Source organism: Ochotona curzoniae, unplaced genomic scaffold (assembly GCF_017591425.1).
Source record: "Ochotona curzoniae isolate NIBS_2020 unplaced genomic scaffold, NIBS_Ocur_1.0 contig_3622, whole genome shotgun sequence".
In the NCBI taxonomy this organism is placed as follows: Eukaryota; Metazoa; Chordata; class Mammalia; order Lagomorpha; family Ochotonidae; genus Ochotona; species Ochotona curzoniae.
In genome coordinates, this window is record NW_024465926.1 from 187,721 (window position 1) to 209,150 (window position 21,430).

At 55.9% G+C, this 21,430-nt stretch overlaps 1 protein-coding gene and 1 pseudogene across 1 annotated transcript in view; one reads left to right on the plus strand and one right to left on the minus strand.

The window, feature by feature from the left end:
- Positions 1–2,699: 2,699 nt before the first annotated feature.
- The window catches only part of FANCA (FA complementation group A), a 35,393-nt gene continuing 16,662 nt past the window's right edge, over positions 2,700–21,430 (plus strand). The window contains exons 1-22 of the mRNA XM_040982145.1: positions 2,700–2,874; positions 2,967–3,167; positions 3,552–3,679; positions 3,757–3,852; positions 4,125–4,198; positions 6,607–6,719; positions 7,837–7,919; positions 8,186–8,219; positions 8,595–8,661; positions 9,264–9,376; positions 10,266–10,342; positions 10,554–10,695; positions 10,873–11,006; positions 13,585–13,695; positions 14,973–15,068; positions 15,160–15,219; positions 16,259–16,347; positions 16,801–16,861; positions 16,949–16,998; positions 17,614–17,690; positions 19,388–19,501; positions 19,985–20,121. Of these exons, the coding sequence (XP_040838079.1) occupies positions 2,700–2,874; positions 2,967–3,167; positions 3,552–3,679; positions 3,757–3,852; positions 4,125–4,198; positions 6,607–6,719; positions 7,837–7,919; positions 8,186–8,219; positions 8,595–8,661; positions 9,264–9,376; positions 10,266–10,342; positions 10,554–10,695; positions 10,873–11,006; positions 13,585–13,695; positions 14,973–15,068; positions 15,160–15,219; positions 16,259–16,347; positions 16,801–16,861; positions 16,949–16,998; positions 17,614–17,690; positions 19,388–19,501; positions 19,985–20,121 (2,232 nt within the window). The remainder of the gene's footprint in view (positions 2,875–2,966; positions 3,168–3,551; positions 3,680–3,756; positions 3,853–4,124; positions 4,199–6,606; positions 6,720–7,836; positions 7,920–8,185; positions 8,220–8,594; positions 8,662–9,263; positions 9,377–10,265; positions 10,343–10,553; positions 10,696–10,872; positions 11,007–13,584; positions 13,696–14,972; positions 15,069–15,159; positions 15,220–16,258; positions 16,348–16,800; positions 16,862–16,948; positions 16,999–17,613; positions 17,691–19,387; positions 19,502–19,984; positions 20,122–21,430) is intronic.
- On the minus strand, positions 20,866–21,252 carry LOC121157821 (annotated as a pseudogene).

A 21,430-nucleotide genomic window follows, 5' to 3' on the forward strand; every position in this document is an offset into this window, starting at 1 on the left:
CTGCTCTCGGGCAAAGGGGCTGTTTGCACCACATGCTCAGAGCAAGGGGATGGGGTCTCTGAGCATCTTAGCAGATGTACAGGCTACAGCATCCCACCTCCAGGATCTTGTAAGTCAGCAGGTGAGCTGGCTCCAAATGCCAGGTCTGTGTGGGCTGTGACCACACATGGTGGGCAAGGTACGAAACAGGCTTAAGACTCAAGGAAGTAGCTCACCGGGGCCTTGCGTGGCCACCCCAGCAGCAGCAAGGGTACAGAGAAACAGGCCAGCTCCTCCCATGGGATCCTGTGCAGTGTGAGCTGGGCTCAGGTTACTGCAGAGGCCCTCAAAGCTGCCTTTGTCAGCTCCCACCGCCAGGAGGAACAGTGAAACCCAAGAGAAGGCAGCTCTGTGCACCAGGGTTATTTTCGGACACAGTACAGACCTTGTGTCCCGGGGGGCCAATTAGACGCTGACACGCAGCCTGGCTGGGTGAGTGTTTGTGGGGGTCCTGCCAGACCACAGCAAGACAGGCACAGCCATACTGAAGTTCAGGGAACAGTCCTATGTGTTGGAGGTGGGGGTGCCTGGAGGTCCTGGGTAGTTAGGGCTGTTGATAAGTTCTTTGTGGGTGACTTGGCAGATGCAGGGGTGAAGCTGCCATTTGAGGTGCTTGCATCCTGGATCAGGGTGCTGGGCTCTGAGCCCAGTGTTGCTTCCTGCTCACCTGTACCCTAGGAAGCTGTGCCAACAGTACCCACAGGGGACCCACATGCAGTTCCTGACCCCTATTCCTCAAATAGCCACTCACAGAAAGGGCTGCTAAACAGAATATGCAACCAAGAGAGCTGGCTAAGCAAGTGGACATAGCCCTCCTGTCCTCTGTGGATGTGGGTGTGTGAGGGTGCAGCCCCTGTCCTCTGTGGGTGTGTGAGGGTGCAGCCCTCCTGTCCTCTGTGGATGTGGGTGTGTGAGGGTGCAGGCCCCCGTCCTCTGTGGATGTGGGTGTGTGAGGGTGCAGCCCTCCTGTCCTCTGTGGATGTGGGTGTGTGAGGGTGCAGCCCCCCGTCCTCTGTGGATGTGGGTGTGTGAGGGTGCAGCCCCTATCCTCTGTGGATGTGGGTGTGTGAGGATGCAGCCCCCCGTCCTCTGTGGATGTGTGAGGGTGCAGCCCCCTGTCCTCTGTGGGTGTGTGAGGGTGCAGCCCCCCCGTCCTCTGTGGATGTGGGTGTGTGAGGATGCAGCCCCCGTCTTCTGTGGGTATGTGAGGGTGCAGCCCCCCCGTCCTCTGTGGATGTGGGTGTGTGAGGGTGCAGCCCCTGTCCTCTGTGGGTGTGTGAGGGTGCAGCCCCCCCCCCGTCCTCTGTGGATGTGGATGTGTGAGGGTGCAGCCCCCTGTCCTCTGTGGGTGTGTGAGGGTGCAGCCCCCCCCGTCCTCTGTGGATGTGGATGTGTGAGGGTGCAGCCCCCGGTCCTCTGTGGATGTGTGAGGGTGCAGCCCCCGTCCTCTGTGGATGTGGTATATAGGTATGTACCCAAAAAACACACTGAATATCAGATGTCATTCAAAAAAGTCACCTAGGTGCCCATGCAGTAGCCTAGTGGTTAATGTCCTCACCTTGCATGTGCAGGGATCCCATACAGGTACTGGTTCTTTTTTTTTTTTTTTTTACTGGTATTTTCAGATAGTGAAGTATATACATTTTGGATGAGTGGCTTCCTTGTGTTTTTATCACCTGTGACTTTTTTTTAATATTTATTTTTTATTGAAAAGGAAGATATACAGAGTGGAGGAGAGACAGAGAGGAAGATCTTCCCTCCAATGATTCATTCCCCAAGTGACCGCAACGGCCGGAGCTGATCCAATCCAAGCCAGGAGCTTCTTCTGGGTCTCTCACATGGGTGCAGGGTCCCAGGACCATATGGGATCCTGGTGCGTTCAAGGTGAGGACTTCATCCACTATGCTATTGTGCTGGGCCCATCTCCTATGTCTTGATAGGGAGCTGAATGGGCGCTAGTTCTAATCCCGCCAGCCCCGCTTCCCATCCAGCTCCCTGTTTGTGGCCTGGGAAAGCAGTAGAGGACGGCCCATGGTCTTGGGACGCTGCACTCACATGGGAGACCTGGAAGAGACTCCAGGCTCCTGGCTGTGGATTGGCACAGCTCCAGCTGTTGCAGCTACTTGGGGAATGATGCATCGGACAGAAGATCTTCCTCTCTGTATATCTAACTTTGCAATACAAATAAAATAAATTTTTCTTTAAGTCAGCCAGAAGAATCCCAGGACCCACCTGCACAAACCAATGTGTTTGGATGCCTTTTGGCAAAATTCTACTGGGCAGTGCCCTCCTGTTCAAGGCCTGTTGTCCTGCTCTACCCAGCGACTTGTCCATCTGTCCTCTGTAAACAGCCGCCACAGTGCAACGGAGGAGATCTTCCCATCTAGGTCTGGGCCAGGTGGAAGCCAGGAGCTCCGCCGGGTCCTGCTGCTTTCCAGGGTCTGGACACCAGAGAGCCGGACAGGAAGGTGGCCAGCTGCGATGCTCCTGTGTGATACGGCTGCCGTGGCAGAGGTTCAACTCGCAGCGCCGCAACCGGCTGATCCCAGATAACGCTGTGAACACACGTGGCTGATCGGCAGCCCCAAATCGACTTTTCCCGTTTTGTCCCGCGCTCTCGCGGCAGCCGCCACCCCCAACATGGCGCCGCCGCCCCCAACATGGCGCCGCCCCGCGGGGGTGTGGCCGGCCGCCAGCCAATGGGAACGCGCGCGGGCGCAGCAAACTGGAAGGCAGCGCGGGCCGCGGCGGTCGTGATGGAGTGTCCGGCGCGGGCGGCCGGGCCCGAGTCCCGCGGTCGTGGGCGCCGCCGCAGGTCCTGGGCCGAGCTGCTGGGTGAGTGTGCGGCCCCCGGGGCCCCGCGGGGGACCGGGCGTCCTGGAGCCCCGCCGGGCGCGGCAGCTCATGGCGCCCGTCTCGTCCCGCAGCGGGCAGGGCCGGGAGGCAGAGGCGCAGCCCGGGACGCGAGCAGAAGAAGCTGCAGGACGCGGCCGTGCGGCTCCTGAGCAGCCGCCGGGATGTGGGCGGCCTCCTGCTGGAGATCGGCGGCCCCGGGCCTGTGTTCCTGGGGGAGGACGGTCCGGCCGGCGGCCCCGAGCCCCGCGCCCGCGCGTGGGGCGCCCTCGTCGGTGAGCGAAGGGCTGGGCTTCCCAGGGCGGCGGGGTGACGGCGGGCGTGGGCGGGGAGCCGGGGCGCAGTGCGCGGCTCCTGGAAGGGGAGCAAGCCCCATCCCCGCTCTCCTTCAGGGTTCCCCGGCCGGGAGCCCCAGCTGGTGTCCCCCACGGCTCTCGGGGCCGCGCCCCGCTGCTGTCCGCGTGGGGATGGAGGCCGTCTGGGCTGGGAGCATCCCCTCCAGGGACGCAGCAGGAGCTCCGGAGGTGGACACTCGGTGGCCCTTGCTGGATTCAGCCAGGGTGGCTGTGAGGAAGTGTGGGCTCAGTAGCGTCCTGGGGTGCCCCTGTTCTCTGGCTGTGTCCCAGAGTCCCACCGCTGGGCTCTGCCTTGTCTTCCAGGGTCCGCTCTGCAGGAGGAAGCCTGCAGGCTGGGGCTTCCAGTGGGGCTTCTGTCGGCTCGGATGGTGGCTGCCGGGGTCGTGCGCATTTGTGCCGGGGCGGCGGAGCTGCTGGACGACGAGCAGAGAGTGAGTCCCCCGAGGCCTCGCCAGGACGCGGTGGGCTTCCCTGCTCGGTGCTCAGGAAAGGCTTGGCCTCTTTACAGGAGAGCCTGACATCCCTGCTGCAGCTGGCGCGGCGCTTGGTGGAGAGCGGCAACTTCTCCCGCCACGGCTTCTGTGGAGCACTGTGGGAGCACCAGGTGCCTGAGGGGCTCAGGGGGGGAGCCAGGCCTCCTGTGCCCTCATGCTCACAGGGGGCAGAGCTGGGGACTGTGAGAAAAATTTCCAGGGTGAATACCTAGATACCAGGGGAATCCACGTGGGGCACAGGAGTGCTTTGTGCCTTTGTACCCTGGCCGAGTCCCAGGTTGAGTGTGTGTTCTTTGTCAGCCTTGTGTCAGTCCATAGGCTGCCCTCCTTGGGCTGCAGGCTGGCCTGAGCCTGGTGCTACATCTGGCTGCTCCCTCCTCAGGAGTCTTTGCCGCTCGAAGTTGTGTGGCATCTGCACGCCCAGGATGTCGTGAGCCTGCAGGAGCTGCTTGCACTGTAAGTCCCTAATGCCTGTGTTGGCCCCATTGTGGATGGGATGGATCTGTTCTGCCCAGTTCCTGGTGGACGCAGTGGCTCCCTGCTATCCGGCCCCTGGTGGGTGTAGTAGATCCCTGCTCCCTGTCCCTGGTGGGTGCAGTGGATCCCTGTTGCTCAGCCCCTCAGGACATGTGGTGCTGCTCAACCCCTGGTAGTCGCAGTGGATTCCTGTTCCCTGTCCCCCCGTGGGCACAGTAGATCCCTGCTGCCTGTCCCCTGGTGGATGTAGTGAATCCTTGCTCTCCGTCCCCTGGTGGGTGCTCTGCTGCCTGTCCCCCGGTGGGCACAGTAGATCCCTGCTGCCTGTCCCCTGGTGGATGTAGTGGATCCTTGCTCTCCGTCCCCTGGTGGGTGCTCTGCTGCCTGTCCCCAGTGGGCACAGTGGATCCCTGCTGCTGGCTCCTGGTGGGCATGGTGGTTGTTCTCCTCAGCCCCTCAGGGATATGGTGGATCTCTGCTGCCTGACCCCTCAGGGGACGTGCTGGAGCCTTGCTGCCCAGCCTCTGGGAGTGCTTGACTATTTCTCGCCAAGATGTGGTTGGAAAGCTGCTGCTTCACTATTGGAACTAGACTGTCAGGTCTCACCGTGCAAATCTACTCTTGTGATAGTGTTTTCATTTTTTGTTTTAAGATCTATGTGTTTACTTTAAAGGTAGAGTTAGGGAGAGACACAGCATCTTCACCTGCTGGCTCACTTCCTGGATGGCTTCAATGGCCAAGGCTGGGCCAGGCAGAAGCCAAGAACTTCATGTGGTCTTCCATGGGTACATGGTCTTCCTTGCTGGGCCATGTTCTGGCTGCTTTCCCAGGCCTTTAGCAGGGAGCTGGCTGGGAAGTGGAGCAGCTAGGATGCTACTGGGGGCCCACGTGGGACATCAGTGCTGCAGTACCTGGCTGTCCCTGCCTCTCCCCAGCACTAGCACTGCCCCCAAACCCCCTGCCTCCACTGTTTCTGTGAGCCTAGAAGATTCTAGGGAGACTTGGTGGATTGGCTGCACCGACTTGCTTCCTCTCCGAGAATCCCGTCAGAGGGAGGAGTCCTGGTTAGGAGGAATATCATGGAACACTTCCTGTGCTACACGCTGGAGAATGCTCTGCTTTGCTCATCACTCATGGAAAGCTCTAGCTCAGGAGCTTGGGTTGTCAGGAACCAAGAGGGCACAGCCTGTGGAGCCCTTGGCCCTGCCTGTTCAAGCCAAGTGTTTGCTCCCCTTGCCTGGCTGGGGTCTCCTGGAGACTGTGTGGTTAAAAATGCTAAAGCCAGGGTCCAGAATGGCAGCCTAGTGGCTGATCACTAATGTCAAATCAGCTCAGCTCTGGTCGTTGTGGCCATTTGTAGAGTGAAGCAACTGATGGCAGATGCAGATTGTTCTCTTTCCTTCTCTGTAAGTATGACTTTCCAATACAAAGAACTAATAACATCTTAAAAAGGCTATCCCCAGTGGTATGTGTCCCTGTCTTGTGGGGACAGTTTTCCTTACAAGAAAACCAGCAAATGAGCCAGAGAAAGAAGAGAAAATGAAAGGTTTTTTTTTTTAAGATTTATTTATTTTTATTACAAAGTCAGATATACAGAGAGAGGGAAAGAGAAAGGAGAGACAGAGAGAAAGATCTCCGTCCGATGATTCACTCCCCAAGTGACTGCAACAGCTGGTGCTGCGCCAGTCTGAAGCCAGGAGCCAGGAACTTCTTCCAGGTCTCCCATGCAGGTGCAAGATCCCAAGGCTTTGGGCCGTCCTCGACTGCTTTCCCAGGCCACAAGCAGGGAGCTGGATGGCAAGCAGGGCTGCCGGGATCAGAACCGAGTTCTTCCTGAGACCCGTGCAGGAGGCAGTTTCTGTGTGTAGCTCAGCTTAAGGCCTTTTATTTCCACTGATTATTTTGCAGTCACCGGGCTTTCTTTCCTTTTTGAGACATATTAGAAAGGCAGAGTTAAGGAAACAGACAAACAAATCTGTCATCTGTTGGATTACTACACAGGTGGCCACAGTGGCCAAGCCTGGGAGCTAGCAGCTAGGCGCTTCCTACGTGGGTGCAGGGGCCCAAGCACCTGGACCATCCTTTGCTGCTTTCTCAGACCATAGGCAAGGAGCTGGAAGGGAAGTGGAGCAGCCGGGTCATGAACTGGTGCCCATGGGGATGCCAGTGTTGCAGGTGGTGGCTTAAGCTGTAGGCCACAGTGATGGGCTCTGAACTCTCTCTGCCTTGGCAGTAGCCAGCTGCTGCCCGTGGGCACGCTTTCGGAAGGGGTGCATTTTCATGTTGGCTTTGATGTGATGCCTTTCAGTTGTGACAAGCTTCTGGTGAGCTGAACATCAAAGAAAATGATGCAGTAGACATCTGCTGTGTGTCTCCCTTGTTCCCAGGTATCCCAACACACAAGCCATGGTGGCATGGGTCTTCCAGAACCTGTGCCGCCTTTGTGAGCAGATGGAAGAGTCTGGATCTTCCACCAAGATTGCCAGGGCTGTGCTTACTGGTGGGTTTTGTGGCGGGGGTGGGGTGGGGTGGGGAGTCTGATTTGAGGGATGGGAAGTACCCATGGCCTTCAGGCTAGCCTGACTCAGTGTCTCAGGGGATTCTTTCCAGTCACCATCCTAAATGATGTCGCACACCCTGCCCTTGGAGGACCCCAGCCCCTGTGGTGTGGCGTGTCTCACACCCACCCTTCCCTTGGAAGACCCAGCCCTCGTGGTGTGGCGTGTCCCACACCTGGCCTTTGGAGGACCCCAGTCTGTCCTGGCCACAATCCCTGAGGAATGTTAGGCAAGTGAGCTGGGTTGGGACAGGCATCCTGTGGCTCGCGGGTTTTTTCCTCAAGTTTGTCTTGCATGAGTCAGGGACTGGGCCTGCATAGGGAGGTGTATGTGGAGGGTCGGACAGAAGCCCTGACTGTGCAGGCTGTGGTCTTCCTGCAATGCCTGAGCTGCTTGCCTGCCTCTTGTCTCCCACTGGGACCATAATCCTCGGTCCTTCTGCCAGTTGGAGTCAGCTGGAGAGCCACTCTCCCAGCATGTCCTGTGACCTGATTCCTCTCTGAGTGAACAGTCCGTTTTTCTGTAAACGTGTAGTGTAGCAGGTTAAACCTTAGCTTATGGTGCCATAATTCTATGTCTCTGTCCTTTTATTTCTGTAAGTTTGCCTTTCAAGTATAAAGATAAGTAATTTTTTTTTAAGACTCACTGATTTTTATTGGAAAGGCAGATTTACAGAGAGAAGGAAAGACAGAGGGAAAGAACTGTCTACCGGTTCACTCCACAAATGGCCACAATGGCCAGAGCTGAGGCGCTCCCAAACCAGGAGCCTGGAGCCTCTTCTAGGTCTCCCATGTGGGTGCAGGAGCCCAAACCCTTGGGTCATCCTCCATTGCTTTCTCGGGCCGTCAGCAGGAAGCTGGATGGGAAGTGGAACAGCTGGTGTTCAGGGCAGCTTAACCTGTTGCATCCTTTTAGATGCCGTGTCAGGTGTTGAGTGCTCCCTGTCTGAGGGCTCCTCACAGCACCCTTCCTGCACACAGGGCTGCCTGAACAATGGCACAGGATGCGGGCTCCTTGGGGCCAGGGTATGTGCCAATGCTTGGCTTTGTGCTTCTTCAGGTTTTATGCGTGTGTTTGTCTCTGTGGGATTCTGTGACAGTCCAGAGCTGAGAAAACATGTGGAGCCTGAGAAAATGGTCCAGGTAGGGTGCTGTGACGTGGTGGGGGCTGTGGCCAAGGAACAGCTCCGTCCCTCCCATGTGTCCTTCCTTTGGGAGCTGCTTTGCGTGAGCCCCTGGGATCCCCAAGGGACGGAGTGAGGACTGTGTGTCTGGTTCCCAAGGCCTGGAGCCAGAGGGGAGGCATTTTTCTCCAAGAGGCCTTTGGAGTGCTTTCAGCAGGGCTTGGAGGCTCAGAGCCAGCGCTGCAGGAGGGCTGGCCTCAGGCTGTGCTGTGACCGTCTCCACAGGTCTCCCTGGACGTGCTGCGCAGGATGCTCACCTGTGAGTCCTCGCCTTGACCCACTTGTCCCATCCCAGTGGTGGATCCGCCTTTCCACCTGCACTGTCTTGCTCACTGTGAATCCCCAGCATGGGGGGCCCACTGGAGGGTCCCTGTTGGGGCTGTGGTTGGTGTAAATGTCCTCCATGTGTCCCTTGGCTTGGGGGAATTGGCAGAGCTGTGAAGTGACTCCGGCTTCACGGATGGGCTGTGGGAGGATGTTGGTCAGCTTCAGGAGCACCCAAGGGGGCCTTGGCAGCCTGCTCAGGGCTGGGACGAAGCCCTTGTGTGCTCAGTGTTTGTCAGCCCTTGCTGGAGCAGGTGTCTTCAGTTTGAGCCATGCTGGGAGCTGACGTTCCTACCGCTTGCTCTCACAGTTGGTCTGGATGTGGCGGCAGACAGCACTCCGGAGGACTCCCTGGCACACAAGGCAGTGAGCTGCTGGTGCGTCTGGGTGCTGGGCCCTGGGACTCCAGGACCTACTTTTGTTCCTCAGTCCTGTAGGATCCAGTTTTATTTTTTTCTGCATGCTATGCTTTTGATCCTTGAGAATGGGGCCCCGAGTGTACTTGCTTGTCTCACCCACCATGCCCAGCCCTGAGGGTCTTCTTCCTGTAGCTGATTTCCCTGTGGACTGTCCCCTGCCCCCTCAGCCTCTCAGAGTTGATCTTCCCTGTACTCCAAGGGCTACGCTGTGGAGCAGCCTGGGATGCCCTCAGTTTGGGGGGGTGGTTAGCTTGGTTAGGAGCTCAGTCCACATGGTATGTTGAGTGGGCAGCTGTGTGGTGTGCTGGCTGTGTGTTGGAAAGGGTCCTCGTTCCTGGCTGTTGATTGGTTGGGTGCAGTCTGGAGCAGCCTCCCTCACATGCAGCATCCAGTCCTGCTTCATACCTGCCCAAGGTTTACCTAGTCTCTGACAGCCCCTGGCTGGAATTTGCTGTACAGTGCCCCCTGCTGCTGTCGGCTCTGTGTGTGCAGCTCAGAGCCTGTAGTGGTGCTGGCTGGGAGGTGTGGAGCCACAGCCCTTGCTGCTGCTGTGTTGACAGGTTCAGCCTTTTCTGCGGGCGCACATTTTGTGGGATGATCTCCACAGATGCCCTAGCGAGCTTTGCCAAGCACACTCTGACCCAGACACTCACCTACAAGCCGGAACTCACAGGTCAGTCTCAGGCTGAAGTGGGCAGGGCCTGCCCCGTTTGGGGGTTGGTGTCCTTTTGTTGCCATGGTGACTGTGGCACTGTTGTGGCCTGCCCTTGTTGGGAGACTGGGGGCTTGCCGTTTGGACATCATGCAGGACCACGGGAACTGAGAGGAGAGGACAGGGCGGAGCAGTCGCCCAGCTCGTCTTCATGCAGAAGGCTTCTTGGGCCTTTTGTTGTACGCACTGCCTGTGTTGTGGTGTTGCTGTGAGCTTTTCTTACACAGCTAGCAAGTTTTGTGCAGATGTCAGGGTTTGTGTCACCTCCTGTCCTGCTTCAGGATTCCACTGCTGCTGACGCCTGTCTGTCAGCCTTTCTGTGCCGTGTCCCCAGGCAGTGGCTCAGCTAGGATGACCGGGGCACTTCTGATGAACGCAGCTGCTTTGTCAGCCCTTGCTGGAGCAGGTGTCTTCAGTTTCCTCCTCTCCGTGATTGGTTTGTTGGCAGCTTAGTGTTTAAAAGTGGCGGCATCTGATGTAATGATGCAAATAAGATGAAGCCAGTGGCTCAGGACTGGGTAATGGGAGGCACAGCCCTGGGTGAGTCCACGAACACCCGTGCTGAGCATATTACACCTCTCTCCTGTTGGCAGCCCTGGATGACCTATGTGGCATGTATGTTGGGCTGGGTGTCGACCACATGGAGAGGTTGGCAGCAGGGGGCATGTGCAGATCCTTTGCGCCTCGTGTTCATGTCACAGGCATTGGTGTCCTGGGGGACAGTATCCCAGGGCTGGTCGGACCTCCGGGATGCTAGGAGCCACTAGGACTACAGACGTTGTGGGTTTCATGGTGGCCTGTCTCGATGGTTGAGAGCTTCCCTGACATGGGTCTTTGTCTCTTTCTCAAGTGTCTGATGCCGTGGAGAGGCAACGAGAGTGGAGCTTCGCCAGGACCCACCCTCTGCTGAACACCTTGTACCGCAGGGTGAGTGTCTTGTGCTGGCCTGAGAGCAGCTGCTGCGTGAGTTGGGCACTCTGCATTAGAAAGTACAGGGGTGTCCACTGAGACTCAGCCTGGGGTCAGGAGACTGAGCTTGTCTGCTCTCTGAGAGCTGGCACTCATCCCACTGTGGAGAACAGGCTGCTGGGATGTGCAGACGTGGGTCATGTGCCCCCATGTATCACTCTCCTTGCAGCTCATGGCAATGCTGAGTGCAGAGGAGCTGCTCGGCTCTGTGCAGGAGACCCTAGAGTCGCAGGAGGTCAACTGGCAGTGTGTGCTGGGCTGCGTGTCTGCTCTGGTTGTCTGCCTCCCGAAGGCGCGGCAGCTGCTCGGTGGTATGTGGCACGGGTGTGGGGTCAGCAGACTCAGGTGTTGGGGTGTACTGGGTCAGAGTGGGTACTGCCTCTTTACTTTGTCCCAAGGAGCTGGTCCTTAGTTGTGCCTGTCCCCTGTGGGCCTCCCAGCTGGTCTCTGTCGGCCGTACTGCTAGTCTTGTCTCTGGGTGTCCACAGACTGGGTGGCCCGTCTTATGGCCCGGGCATTTGAGACCTACCACTTGGACAGCATGGTCATTGCCTTCCTGGTTGTGCGTCAGGCTGCGCTGGAGGGCCCTGCCCTATTCCCATCCTACGGAGAATGGTTCAAGGTGAGTCACAGGGAGCTGGCGGTTGGTGGCTCTCATGGGGTTGGGGAGCTTCAGGGCAGCCGCTGGAATTGCTTGCCTGTCCTGAGACACTGCAGCTTTGAGGACTCAGATACCAGACCCCCCAGGCCCCACAGAGATACTGGTCAGAGAAGCTTGGGTACTGCTCCAGTTGGCCAGGTGTCTACTGCCTTTGCAATTGATGCGCTCATGGCCAAACAAAGACCATCGACCTCTGTGGAGGGTACCCCTCCCTGATGGGGGACCTCCACGGAGGAGGTGGTTAAACTTTGTCTTGGCAGATGGGCCACTGTGTATCCTTTCTCTGATTACCTGAGGTCCCTTTTCCGCTGAGGCTTTCCCTGGTGCTGTCCCCACAGGCCTGGGGTGAGTCACCAACTGTTCACACGGGCCAGGGTGGTCAGTGCTCGGCTCCTTGAGGTCACGGTCAGGAACCTTCTGGACCAGCCTTGTGGTGAGCAGAGTTGAGCCTGCAGAGCCAGAGTGGGAGAGGTCAGGGAAGCAGCACTACAGCTGGTCGTTGTGGATGGATGTGTTTGCCTGATGCTCCCAGTTCTCTGTATTTACTTTCTCTGTTTTATGTCTTTTTAAAAGGGATTTATTTATTTTTAATTATTACCATTATTGGGAAGTCAGATATACAGAGAGAAGGAGATACTGAGAGAAAGATCTAGTGTCCGTTCGTTCACTCCCTAAGTGGCTGCAGTGGCGTGTGCTGAGCTAATCCAAAGCCAGAAGCCAGGAGTTCTTCTGGGTCTCCCATGTGGGTGCCAGGTCCCAAGGCTCTAGGCTGTCCTCCACTGCTTTCCCAGGCCACAGGCAGGGAGCTGGATGGAAAGTGGAGCAGCCAGAACTCCAATTGGCGCCCATATGGCACACTGGTGCTGCAGGAGGAGGCTTAACTCACTTTGCCATGGTGTTGGTCCTTATGGGGTGCTTTTGCAGTAAAGAGGCAGCCTGCTTGTGTGTCAGTGTTCTGACATGTGTGTGCTTGTGCTAACGTGTGTTTGTGTATGTGTGCCTGTGTGGAGCTTCATGCTTCCATGGACATGCCTGTGTGTGCGCACACTGGCTTGGGACTGCGTGCATTCTGTGGTCTAGATGTGGAGGACAGTGACACCATTGGTATAGCTCGGGTCCTTTCGGGGGAACTTTCATGAGAATTGTAGTCTGGGGTTTAAGGGAGCTGTGGGACGGGTAAGGAGTCATGTTTACGAGGACTGTGATGGGGTAAGGTGTTCTGGGGCTTAGCAGGCTATGTGTACACAGACATGTTTGCATGTGGGATGTGGTAGGGTTAGAATTTAAGAGGGATGGAGTGAGTAGCCAGGTTTAGGGCTCTGGATTGGATGGGGTGAGAATATTTACATCTTACAGGGCTCTGGAATGAGTGAGAAGATTTGGGGTTTAGATGTGTTTGTGGAAGGAGTGAGGATGTTTGGGGTTTGGGGACTGTGGGATGGGCTGAGTCGAGTTTAGGGGAGTTATATGATGGTTTTGGAGATTTGGGTAGATTTGGGAGATTTAGGGTCTTGATACATTAGAGATGAGGATTCTTGGGGTTAGTGGGGCTGTGGGATGGCATGAGGTGAGTAGATTTAGGAGGGCTGTGGCATGGGGTGATGAGACAGGGGTATGTGGGGCTTCTGTGAGGAGGTGAGATTTGAGGCTTAGGGGAGCTATGGAATGGAGGTGAGGAGTCTGAAGGTTCAAGGGTCGGTGAGGTACGGTGAGGAGTGTATTTTAGCAGTCTGTGGGATGGGGTGAGGGATCTGGGGTTTGGGGCACTATGTGGGTTGGGTGACTATTCACAGGGTTCAGGAGTCTCGGGGTTTAAGCCTGCCAGCAGGCCCCAAGGTCACTGAGCGTGAGGCAGATGGTGGCCTTTGGCCTCAAGAACCACCGGAGACAAGCTGGTGAGGAATGTCCGCTTTATTACGCACAGGTTAGAGGTTTTAAAGGGTAAGGAAGGGGAGGGCAGGAGGGAGCGTCCGGCAGACCCCACACCCACCAAAGATGCCATAATTGGCTGTGTGACACATCTGCTTCCCGAGATCTTCCGGTCAAGTCAGAGGTTGTATTCCAGGTGTACTTCCCTTGACCTAGTAGCCATAATGGAGGTCATGGGGAAGGTTAGGCTTAAGCCACGCCCTCCTGAAAGCAGGACAGGGGCCTGGGGCAATCTTCCACACAGGAGTCTTTGTAGGATGTGGTGAGGAGTGGGTTTATGGGGCTGTGTGGGATAGGGGTGAGGAGACCTCAGTTTAGATTTCAGTTCAGGAGTTAAGAGATTTGGGGTTTAGGTGGGCTGTATGGGATGGGGTAAGGAGAACTGGGATATAGGGGTCTGTGCAGTTTGGAATAAGGAGGCTGGACTTTGGAGGGGATGGGTTACATAAAATGGAGTGAGGACCTATGGATGGAGTTAGGAATTGGGGTTTTGATGTCTGTGTGGGACAGAATGAGAAGACTTGGGGGCAGCTGATTGTCTTGCCACCTGCCACAGTATGGCCATCTGTATGATGTTGGCCATCTCAGACCTACCCCTGTCTCCCCACAGGCCTCCTTTGGGAGCTCACGTGGCTACCATGGCAGTAGCAAGAAGGCACTCATCTTCCTCTTCAAGTTCCTGTCGGACCTGGTGCCCTTTGAGGCCCCGCGGTGCCTGCAGGTGAGGGGCTGCAGCCATCTCTGGCATCTCCGTGGGAGCTGGTTCCCATGGAGCAGGAGCAGGGGGCCTGGCAGCACACAGTCAGGCCTGTTCTGGGCTCGGGGGTGAGGGACCTGGATGCTGAGCCAACCGGCTGCCACGGCCATGGTGGTGGTTCCAGTGCCTGGCATAATAGTGGCTTCCAGTGGTTTGAGCTTGCACAGCAAATCTGCAGGTCTCAGGATAGAAAAGGCTGTGGGGTGTGTATCAGCTGCCCCAGTGTCTGGTTTTGGGCATGTTGGCCTGGAAACTAGTTCTCACCCCTGTCCTGCTCAAAATGGACGTGGGAGGCAGGTGACATGTGTCCCATGTTGAGGCTCTGGGTCTGAAATCTTGTTGCCACATGTGGTTTAGAGTGGCTGGATCCCTGGATGGGGCACTTGGCCTATCCCAGACTTGTTCCGGTCTGGCCATTGGGGGAATTTAGGGAATGGACCCCAGGGTTCTCTATGCCCCCATTTCTCCAACTCTGAAACATGTTTAAACCACTTAAAAGGTGACAGGAGCATGCAGGCCCCTGAATGTGTAAGGAGGTCAGGGAGTGGGGTGCACAGTCCATGGACCAGCCTGCTATTTTTGTCTCTACCCCGGAATTCTGGAATGCTCCAGCACCCTGGGCACATGTAGGGGGTGCTGTGGGTGGCAGTCCGTCAAGGTGAGAGGTGTCTTGCAGGCATGGCTGTCCCCCACTGGCAGTATCATCCTGTCACAGGCCCCTCAGAGGTCCCCTGGGCCGGCCTAGGGTGCCCTCACCTGTCTAGCCCCATGGTCTTGGCAAGTTCTGGCTTCCCTGGTTTGAATGCGCACCCTTAGTCTGTGGGAACTCAGACTTTGAGTGTCCAGTGTCTGTGTCGTTCAGTGCAATGACTTTTTCGCATTTTGCTGCCACACCTTCATCAGGGGGCTGCAGGTGCCTGCCTGCCTGGTGCTGGGTCTGTGCCCTCCCCGTGCCTGGTCTCTGCCCTCCTCCTTCTGCCTGACCTGGGTCTCTGCCCTCATCCTGGTGCCGGGTCTCTGCCCGCCTCCCCTGCCTGGTCTGGGTCTCTTCCCTCCCCTTGCCTGGTCTCTGCCCTCCCTCTGCCTGGTCTGGGTCTGTGCCCACCATCTAGGCCACATCAACCTGACACTTGGAGATCTGTCAAGTCTCTGGGGAAGCCAACTGTGGCTCTGGGTTAGGGTTGGTGAGGTTTTGCAACTGGGACAGGGTGTGGACATAGCACTGCTGTGCTCCCTTGCAGGTGCATATTCTCCACCCACCACTGGTCCCAGACAAGTACCGCTCCCTCCTCTCCGACTACATCTCCCTGGCCAAGACGCGGCTAGCTGACCTCAAGGCAAGTCCAGCCACTCCCTGAGTTGACTTCTGGTAGCTGCCTAGCAAAGACCGGGCTTAGTGGTCATGGGGCCATTCTCTCTCCTCCTAAGTTCTCCATAGAAAATATGGGACTCTACGAGGATTTGACATCAACTGGGGACATTGCAGAGGTGAGACTTCCCATTTGCTTCTCACTGGAGTGGATCAGCCTGTTGTGTAGGTGGACGGGGTGTGGGCAGAGTTGTGCATGGAGCACACACAGGAAGCTGTAAATGTGTTGCTGTCACTGCGATGCCAGAATGGCTCGGTGCGCATGGGGCTCAGGAGAGGGACTGCTGCCTTTCCGGGGATGTAACCCGGATGTGAGATGGCCATGTTATGTGTCTTGCTGGTAAAAACCACGGTTTCAGGCAGTGAGTCCCTAAAGAACACTTAGTAGATGATGTGTGACTATCAGGTGGCAACCTTTATGCAGTTTTGAATTTTTTCAGGATTTTTTAGTTTTATTGGAAAAACAGAGTTATGGAGAGAGAAGGAAAGATGGGTTCTCTGTCGGCTCACTCCCCAGGGCCAGCCTGAAGCCTGGAGCTCCTCTCAGGTCTCCCGCGTGGGGAAGGGCCAAGGACTTGGGCCGTCCTCTGCTGCTTTCCCAGGCCGTAAGCAGGGAGCTGGCTCAGAAATGGAGCCACTGGATTTGGCTAGCGCCACATGGGGATGCTACTGCTGCTTGGAGGCTGCTCCTGCGTTGCCTTCTCACAGTTATTGTTTGAATTTGGGAGTAGCAGGAGCTGGTAGTAGCACATAGTCTGGCTTTTCCACCATGGGCTGCAGGGGCACGTGAGCCCTCCCTGCTGCGTCCCAGGGCAGGAACATGCCGGCGATGGAACCGGGGATGGTCCTAGTTTTCAAACACCAACTCCTCAAGGTTTTTTTTTTCTTGTGAGTCTACTCCTTCTGGCCTGGAGGTGTCCAGTCTGAACCCTTCATTTTTCAGAGAGGGCTCCGAGGGCTAAGCCGTCAGCACTGGCCTCGCCTCCCTGCCCGGATCTTACTCTGGGGGTGGTGCGGTGACCCCAGCCCTGTTGTAGACATGCTATGCATTGGCTTGCCGTAGGGCAGCCATGACACCTGCCAGGGAAGAACAGAGCCCACCAGCCTGTGTGCCCTCACTCTTGTAAATGCCTCCTCTTCCTCCCTGCATGGGGACAGCCTCAAAGCCAGGCGGCCCAGGATGTCACAAAGGCTGTTGCTGTGTTTGAGCACACAGGAAAGATCCCAGTCACCGTCATGGAGGCCAGGTAGGCTTGGCCAGCAGCTCCTGCACACCCTGCTGGAGCAGGCATTGGTGTGGCGTTTGCGTGTTGGCCGGGTGGGGTGGCCAGGGGCTGTGCATGGGCCAAGTCTTCCAGGACTCCCCATTGTGCCCTTTGACCAACAAAGCCATCGGGGCATTCTGGGGAAGGAGGTGATGTTCCTGCTAGGCTTAGCTGCCTGGAGCAGGGCTGGGGACTGAGCAGCACAGCTAATAAACAAAATGTGACCTCAAACCATCAAGATTTTGGTTGCCACAGCATGGGTGAGCAGATGCCACCCTGAGATATGGAGGTCAGCTCCATGGAGGAAGGGACCCCCATGGCCTTACACCGGTCTGGGTTCCTTCATGATGGCAGCTGCCCAGTCCAGGCGTTGGTGACTGGGTGTTGGATGAGTGCCAAACTTGCTGAGATGCCGGCTGCTGTTGTGTGTTGCAGCATATTCCGGAGGTCTTACTACGTGAGCCACTTTCTCCCTGCGCTGCTCACGCCACGAGTGGTCAGTATGCGCCTTCTTCAGCCTGATGTGCCTGAGGGGAGGGCTGCTCCTGGTCCCTGGCCTCACGTGTACCCATCTTTCTCACAGCTTCCGAAAGCCCCTGACTCTCGCATGGCTTTGATAGACGCTCTGAGGAGGTGAGGTCTGTGGGCCGGGAGAGCTCACTTGGCTCCAACAGGCTTTTGGTGCTTCTGTAGAAAGAGTTGCTTCGTCTGCCTGGGGAGTGCTGGCTCTGGAGCTAATTGGCTTTGACTTGGGGTGGGCACGGTGGCACAGCCGGCCAGGCTGCTGCTGGAGGTGCCTGTACCCTGGGAGGCACAGGTGACGACTGCACCCACACGGGAGACCAGTAGGGTTCTGGGTTTCAAACTTGTATCATTTAGTGGTTAGAAACTTAAACTTAGTTTTATTTATTTATTTTTAAAATATTTCTTTTTATTGGAAAGGCTGATTCACAGAGAGGAGTCTATGTTAACAGGAGGTTGGAGCCTTGAGCGGAACTGTGTGAGCCCAGACAGCTAAACCATTGGGCTAAACGCCTGCCCTTGATCGCTTCTTGGAATACATTTTTACTTTTATTTTATTTCTAGAGATCGAAAATCTGTTACAATTTCACTCCAAGAGGTCTCTGTTGTGGTCTGGTCTTGTGTGTGTGACAGACATGGTATTATGTTACTTAGAGTTATTTATGTTTGTGTTTTACTGTCATTTTCACATCATTATTGAGTTGATTTCATTCTGTCCCAACACAGAGCTGATAAGATCCCCTCCTCTCTTTATGCCAACTATTGCCATGGCTGCCGTGCTGCTGGGGAGAGGCTGCCGGAGGGTAAGGCCAGCGTCAGGCTTGCTGTCACTGCTGTCCGTGTGTGATGCGGAGTGTGTGTCTGCGTCAGAGGGCTCAGGCTGCAGTGCAGGGTGCATGCGAGGGCCAGGGAAGGCCGCAGCTTGGCACTTCCATGAAAGGATCACCTGTGCACAGACCCACCTCTCACGCCTTCTTCGTTGTCATTGTGTGTCCTGCGACTGTCCTCTGTTCAGTTTGGGTTCAGGTGCTCTCAGAGCAGCCAGCCTCGAGGCCCAGCTGTTGGTTGACTGTCGTTTGCATTCGGGTCTCCTGGCCTGTGGTGCAGCATCGAATGTGCTGACTGACCGGGCAACTGAGGCCAAAGCCGAGTGGGCCTGGGCTCTGGGGTGGCTGCTCAGAACCTGCTGCTCTCTGTTGACAACTGTGTGCATTTTTAGTTGTTTATGTTTTGTTTGAGGCACAGAAAAATGAACTGCCAGAAAGGCTTTGCAACAGTGTGATCCTTGTGGCTCAAAGCCAGGAGCTGAGAGCGCAGTCCTGGTCTCCCCTGTGAGACAGGAACACTGCCGCCTGAGCTATCACTCCTGCCTTCCGGGTGTGCATCAGCAGGAGCTACAAGTGGGAGCCGAGCAGGACCGGGGCCCAGCCCTCCCATGTGGGCCAGCCACCGCCCCTGGCCCGCGCTGCCTGTCCATCTTATTTTCTGGTGTGCTTGCCAGAACTGCACCTCTGTTGGACGTGGGAAGTCTCTGTGAAGTGGTGATCTCACAGAGTCCAGCAGGCAAAGGATTAAAGCCTCTGCCGTGGCCTCGAGGGCTCACTGTGCAGAGCTTCCTGGGATTTGATGGGCTATGTCTGGCAGCTTAAAGGGTTCTGGAATGTTCTCTGGTTTCTTTTTATTTATTTATTTTATTTTATTTTATTTTATTTTTTTGAAAGGCAGATTTTATACAGGGAAGAGACAGAAATCTGCTGGTTTACTCCCCAAGTGGCAACAATGGCCAGAACAGAGCCAATCCAAAGTCACAAGATTCTTCTGGGTCTCCTAGGCAGGTACAGAGTCCCAAGGCTTTGGGCCGTCCTCAGCTGCTTTCCCAGGCCACAAGCAGGGAGCTGAATGGGAAGTGGAGCAACTGGGACATGAACTGGCGCCCATATGGGATCCTGGTGTGTGCAAGGCGAGGATTTAGCCACTAGGCTACCGTGCTAGTGCCCTGTTCTCTGCCTTCTGCCCCTCACCCATTTTCATCCTGGAACTCTGGAATGTTCTTTGGTTTTCTGCCCTCAGCCTGTCGTGTTTTGTTCTTGCTGGGACCCACTTGCACAGCTCCAGCAGCCCCAGAGCTGGTTTTGCCTTTGAAAGCGCAGTGTGTCTTCCTTTCTGTATTGAGTGTGGTATGTTGAAGGTTTGACCTGCAAGCGTGTAGTTGAGAATTGGGGAGTACCTCCTGTATATTCATTGTTGTCTTCCTTCCAGTCTGTTGTCAGTGGAATTAGAGATCTGAGATCAAGGAAGGAGTTTCTATCTTCCCTTTACTCTGGCTGGGCTGGGTTTGTATGTTTTTGCATTTTATTTGCTTTTCAACTTGGCAGTGATGGATACACAGCCACTGTTTGCTTAAGCTTGTGTGTAATTGTTGTCGACTACACCCAGCATTATGTGTGCAAGGCCTGTTTCCTGAAGATTCCATTGCATGTGTGCCCCATCTTTCACCCAGGTGCAGCTGCTGGAAGGCGGACAGAGCCTGTCTGTGCTGAAGAGCCTCTGGAGTCCCTCCAGGCTGCACTAAGCAAGCTCAGAGCCTGCATGGCAGACCCCAGCCAGTATGACGGTGAGCACAGACGGTGAGCCAGGGCTGTGCAGTTGTAGATCAGGCTGTGGCGATGGTGTCCTCCTGGTTGTCCAGAGCTTGATGGTAGAACTTGGTGACAGAGATGAAGAGAATGTACCAGATCGGTCCTGCCTCTGACAGCAGTGAGCGGCTTCTCTATGGGGCACTGGCAGAGCCCTGGAAACATCAGGCCCAGGAACGGGTTCTGGGCACACAGACTTGAGATGCTAAATGGTACAGGGCTGTGTTGCCCTCAGCTGGCCCAGTAGGAGGAGTGGATGGCTTTCAGTTTCTTTCTGCCCATGTTGTGCGGCAGCAAGGCCTCTGTACAAGCCATGCATCTGGTCCCTGTGCCACCTGCAGTCCAAGGAGAGCCAGCAGCTGCGCTCTCAGCCACCCCCAGGCCAGGCTGCAGTTGTGGGTCTCTCGCATGTATTCATGCGCTCTGGGCACCTTGGGCCTCACTGGTTTCTCCATGTGCAGCTGTGTCTGCCCAGGTAGCTGTGGTCTCTGACAGGCTGAGCATTGCCTGGGCACGCAGGGAGGATGACAGCGTTGCGGAGGTGATGAAGATTCAGCTCAGCATCCTTGATCCCAGGCTCGAGCCGCATGAGCAGAAGGTGGGTACAAGGCCTGGGGCAATGGCTCAGGGGCTAAATCCTCACCTTGCCAGTGCCAGGATCCCATATGGGCGCCAGTTCATGTCCCAGTTGCTCCACTTCCCATCCAGCTCCCTACTTGTGGCCTGGGAAAGCAGTCGAGGACGACCCGAAGCCTTGGGACTCTGCACCTGCGTGGGAGACCCGGAAGAAGCTTGTGGCTTTGGGTGGGTTGGCTTAGCACCATCCCTTACAGCCATTTGGGGAGTAAAGCAATGGATGGAAGACCTTTCTCTGTCTCCTTCTCTCTGTAAATCTGACCTGCCTTTCCAAGAAAACTGAACAAATCTTTAAAAAACAGAAAGTGGCTGTAGGCCCTGGGATTGCACAGGATGTCCAATCCCTCTCCGGAAACGTGAAAGCTGGGCATCGCTCTGTACTGCCCCAGCTATTTTGTAGGTAAAGAAATGTTTAAGATTTATTTTATTTGAAAGGCAGCATTAGAGATCGTCCATCTAGTGGTTCACTGCCCAGATGACTGCAGCAGTCAGGGCTGTGCCTGTCTGAAACCAGGAGCCTGGAGCTGCTTCTGTTCTCCCATGTGGGTGTAGGGCCCCATTCTGTTGCTTTCCCAGGGAGCTGGACAGGAAATGAGCAGATGGGACTTGAGCCAGCATCCGTATGCTATGGCAGTGGCTTTTCTAGCTATGCTACAGTGCTGACCTTGCCAAGGAAATGGGCTTTTTTTCGGTCTTACAACTTTATTTAGCTCTCATTCACATTAACAATCTGTAGATTTTTGAAAGTAGTGACAGGCACTTAGGTAACCAGAGTACAGAGCTTGTTTGACGAATCTTCATCCTCGTTACATTTTCTCACGTGGATGCAGTATGGGATGTTCCTTATCGCTTTGGCCCACGTAGCTTTATTGAGCCTCGTATGAATGCACGCATCTGGAGTTCCCATTTCTTTCATGGCAATCTTCCGGATCCCCTTCAGCGCCCGAGGAGCTCGCTTCTTGAAGCCCACTCCATGGATGTGCTCGTGGATGTTGATGGCGTACGCCCGCGTCACCACCTCGTTGATGGCGGAACGGCCCTTCTTCTCGCCCCTTCTTTGCGGGAGGAATCTCGTAGGGCCCAAGCCGGAAAGGAAGGGAAATGGTTTTAAAATGTTTGTTTTCATCTTCCTTCCCTGGACCTTGTCTGCTCCTCCCGCTGACTGGCAGGCTGATAGGTGCAGTGGAGGAGTTGGGTCTGCAGCTGGCACGCCGTTGTGGGATGTGAGCTTGAGGTGCAGCACCACGGTGCCTGTCCTTGTTGTGTTTTAA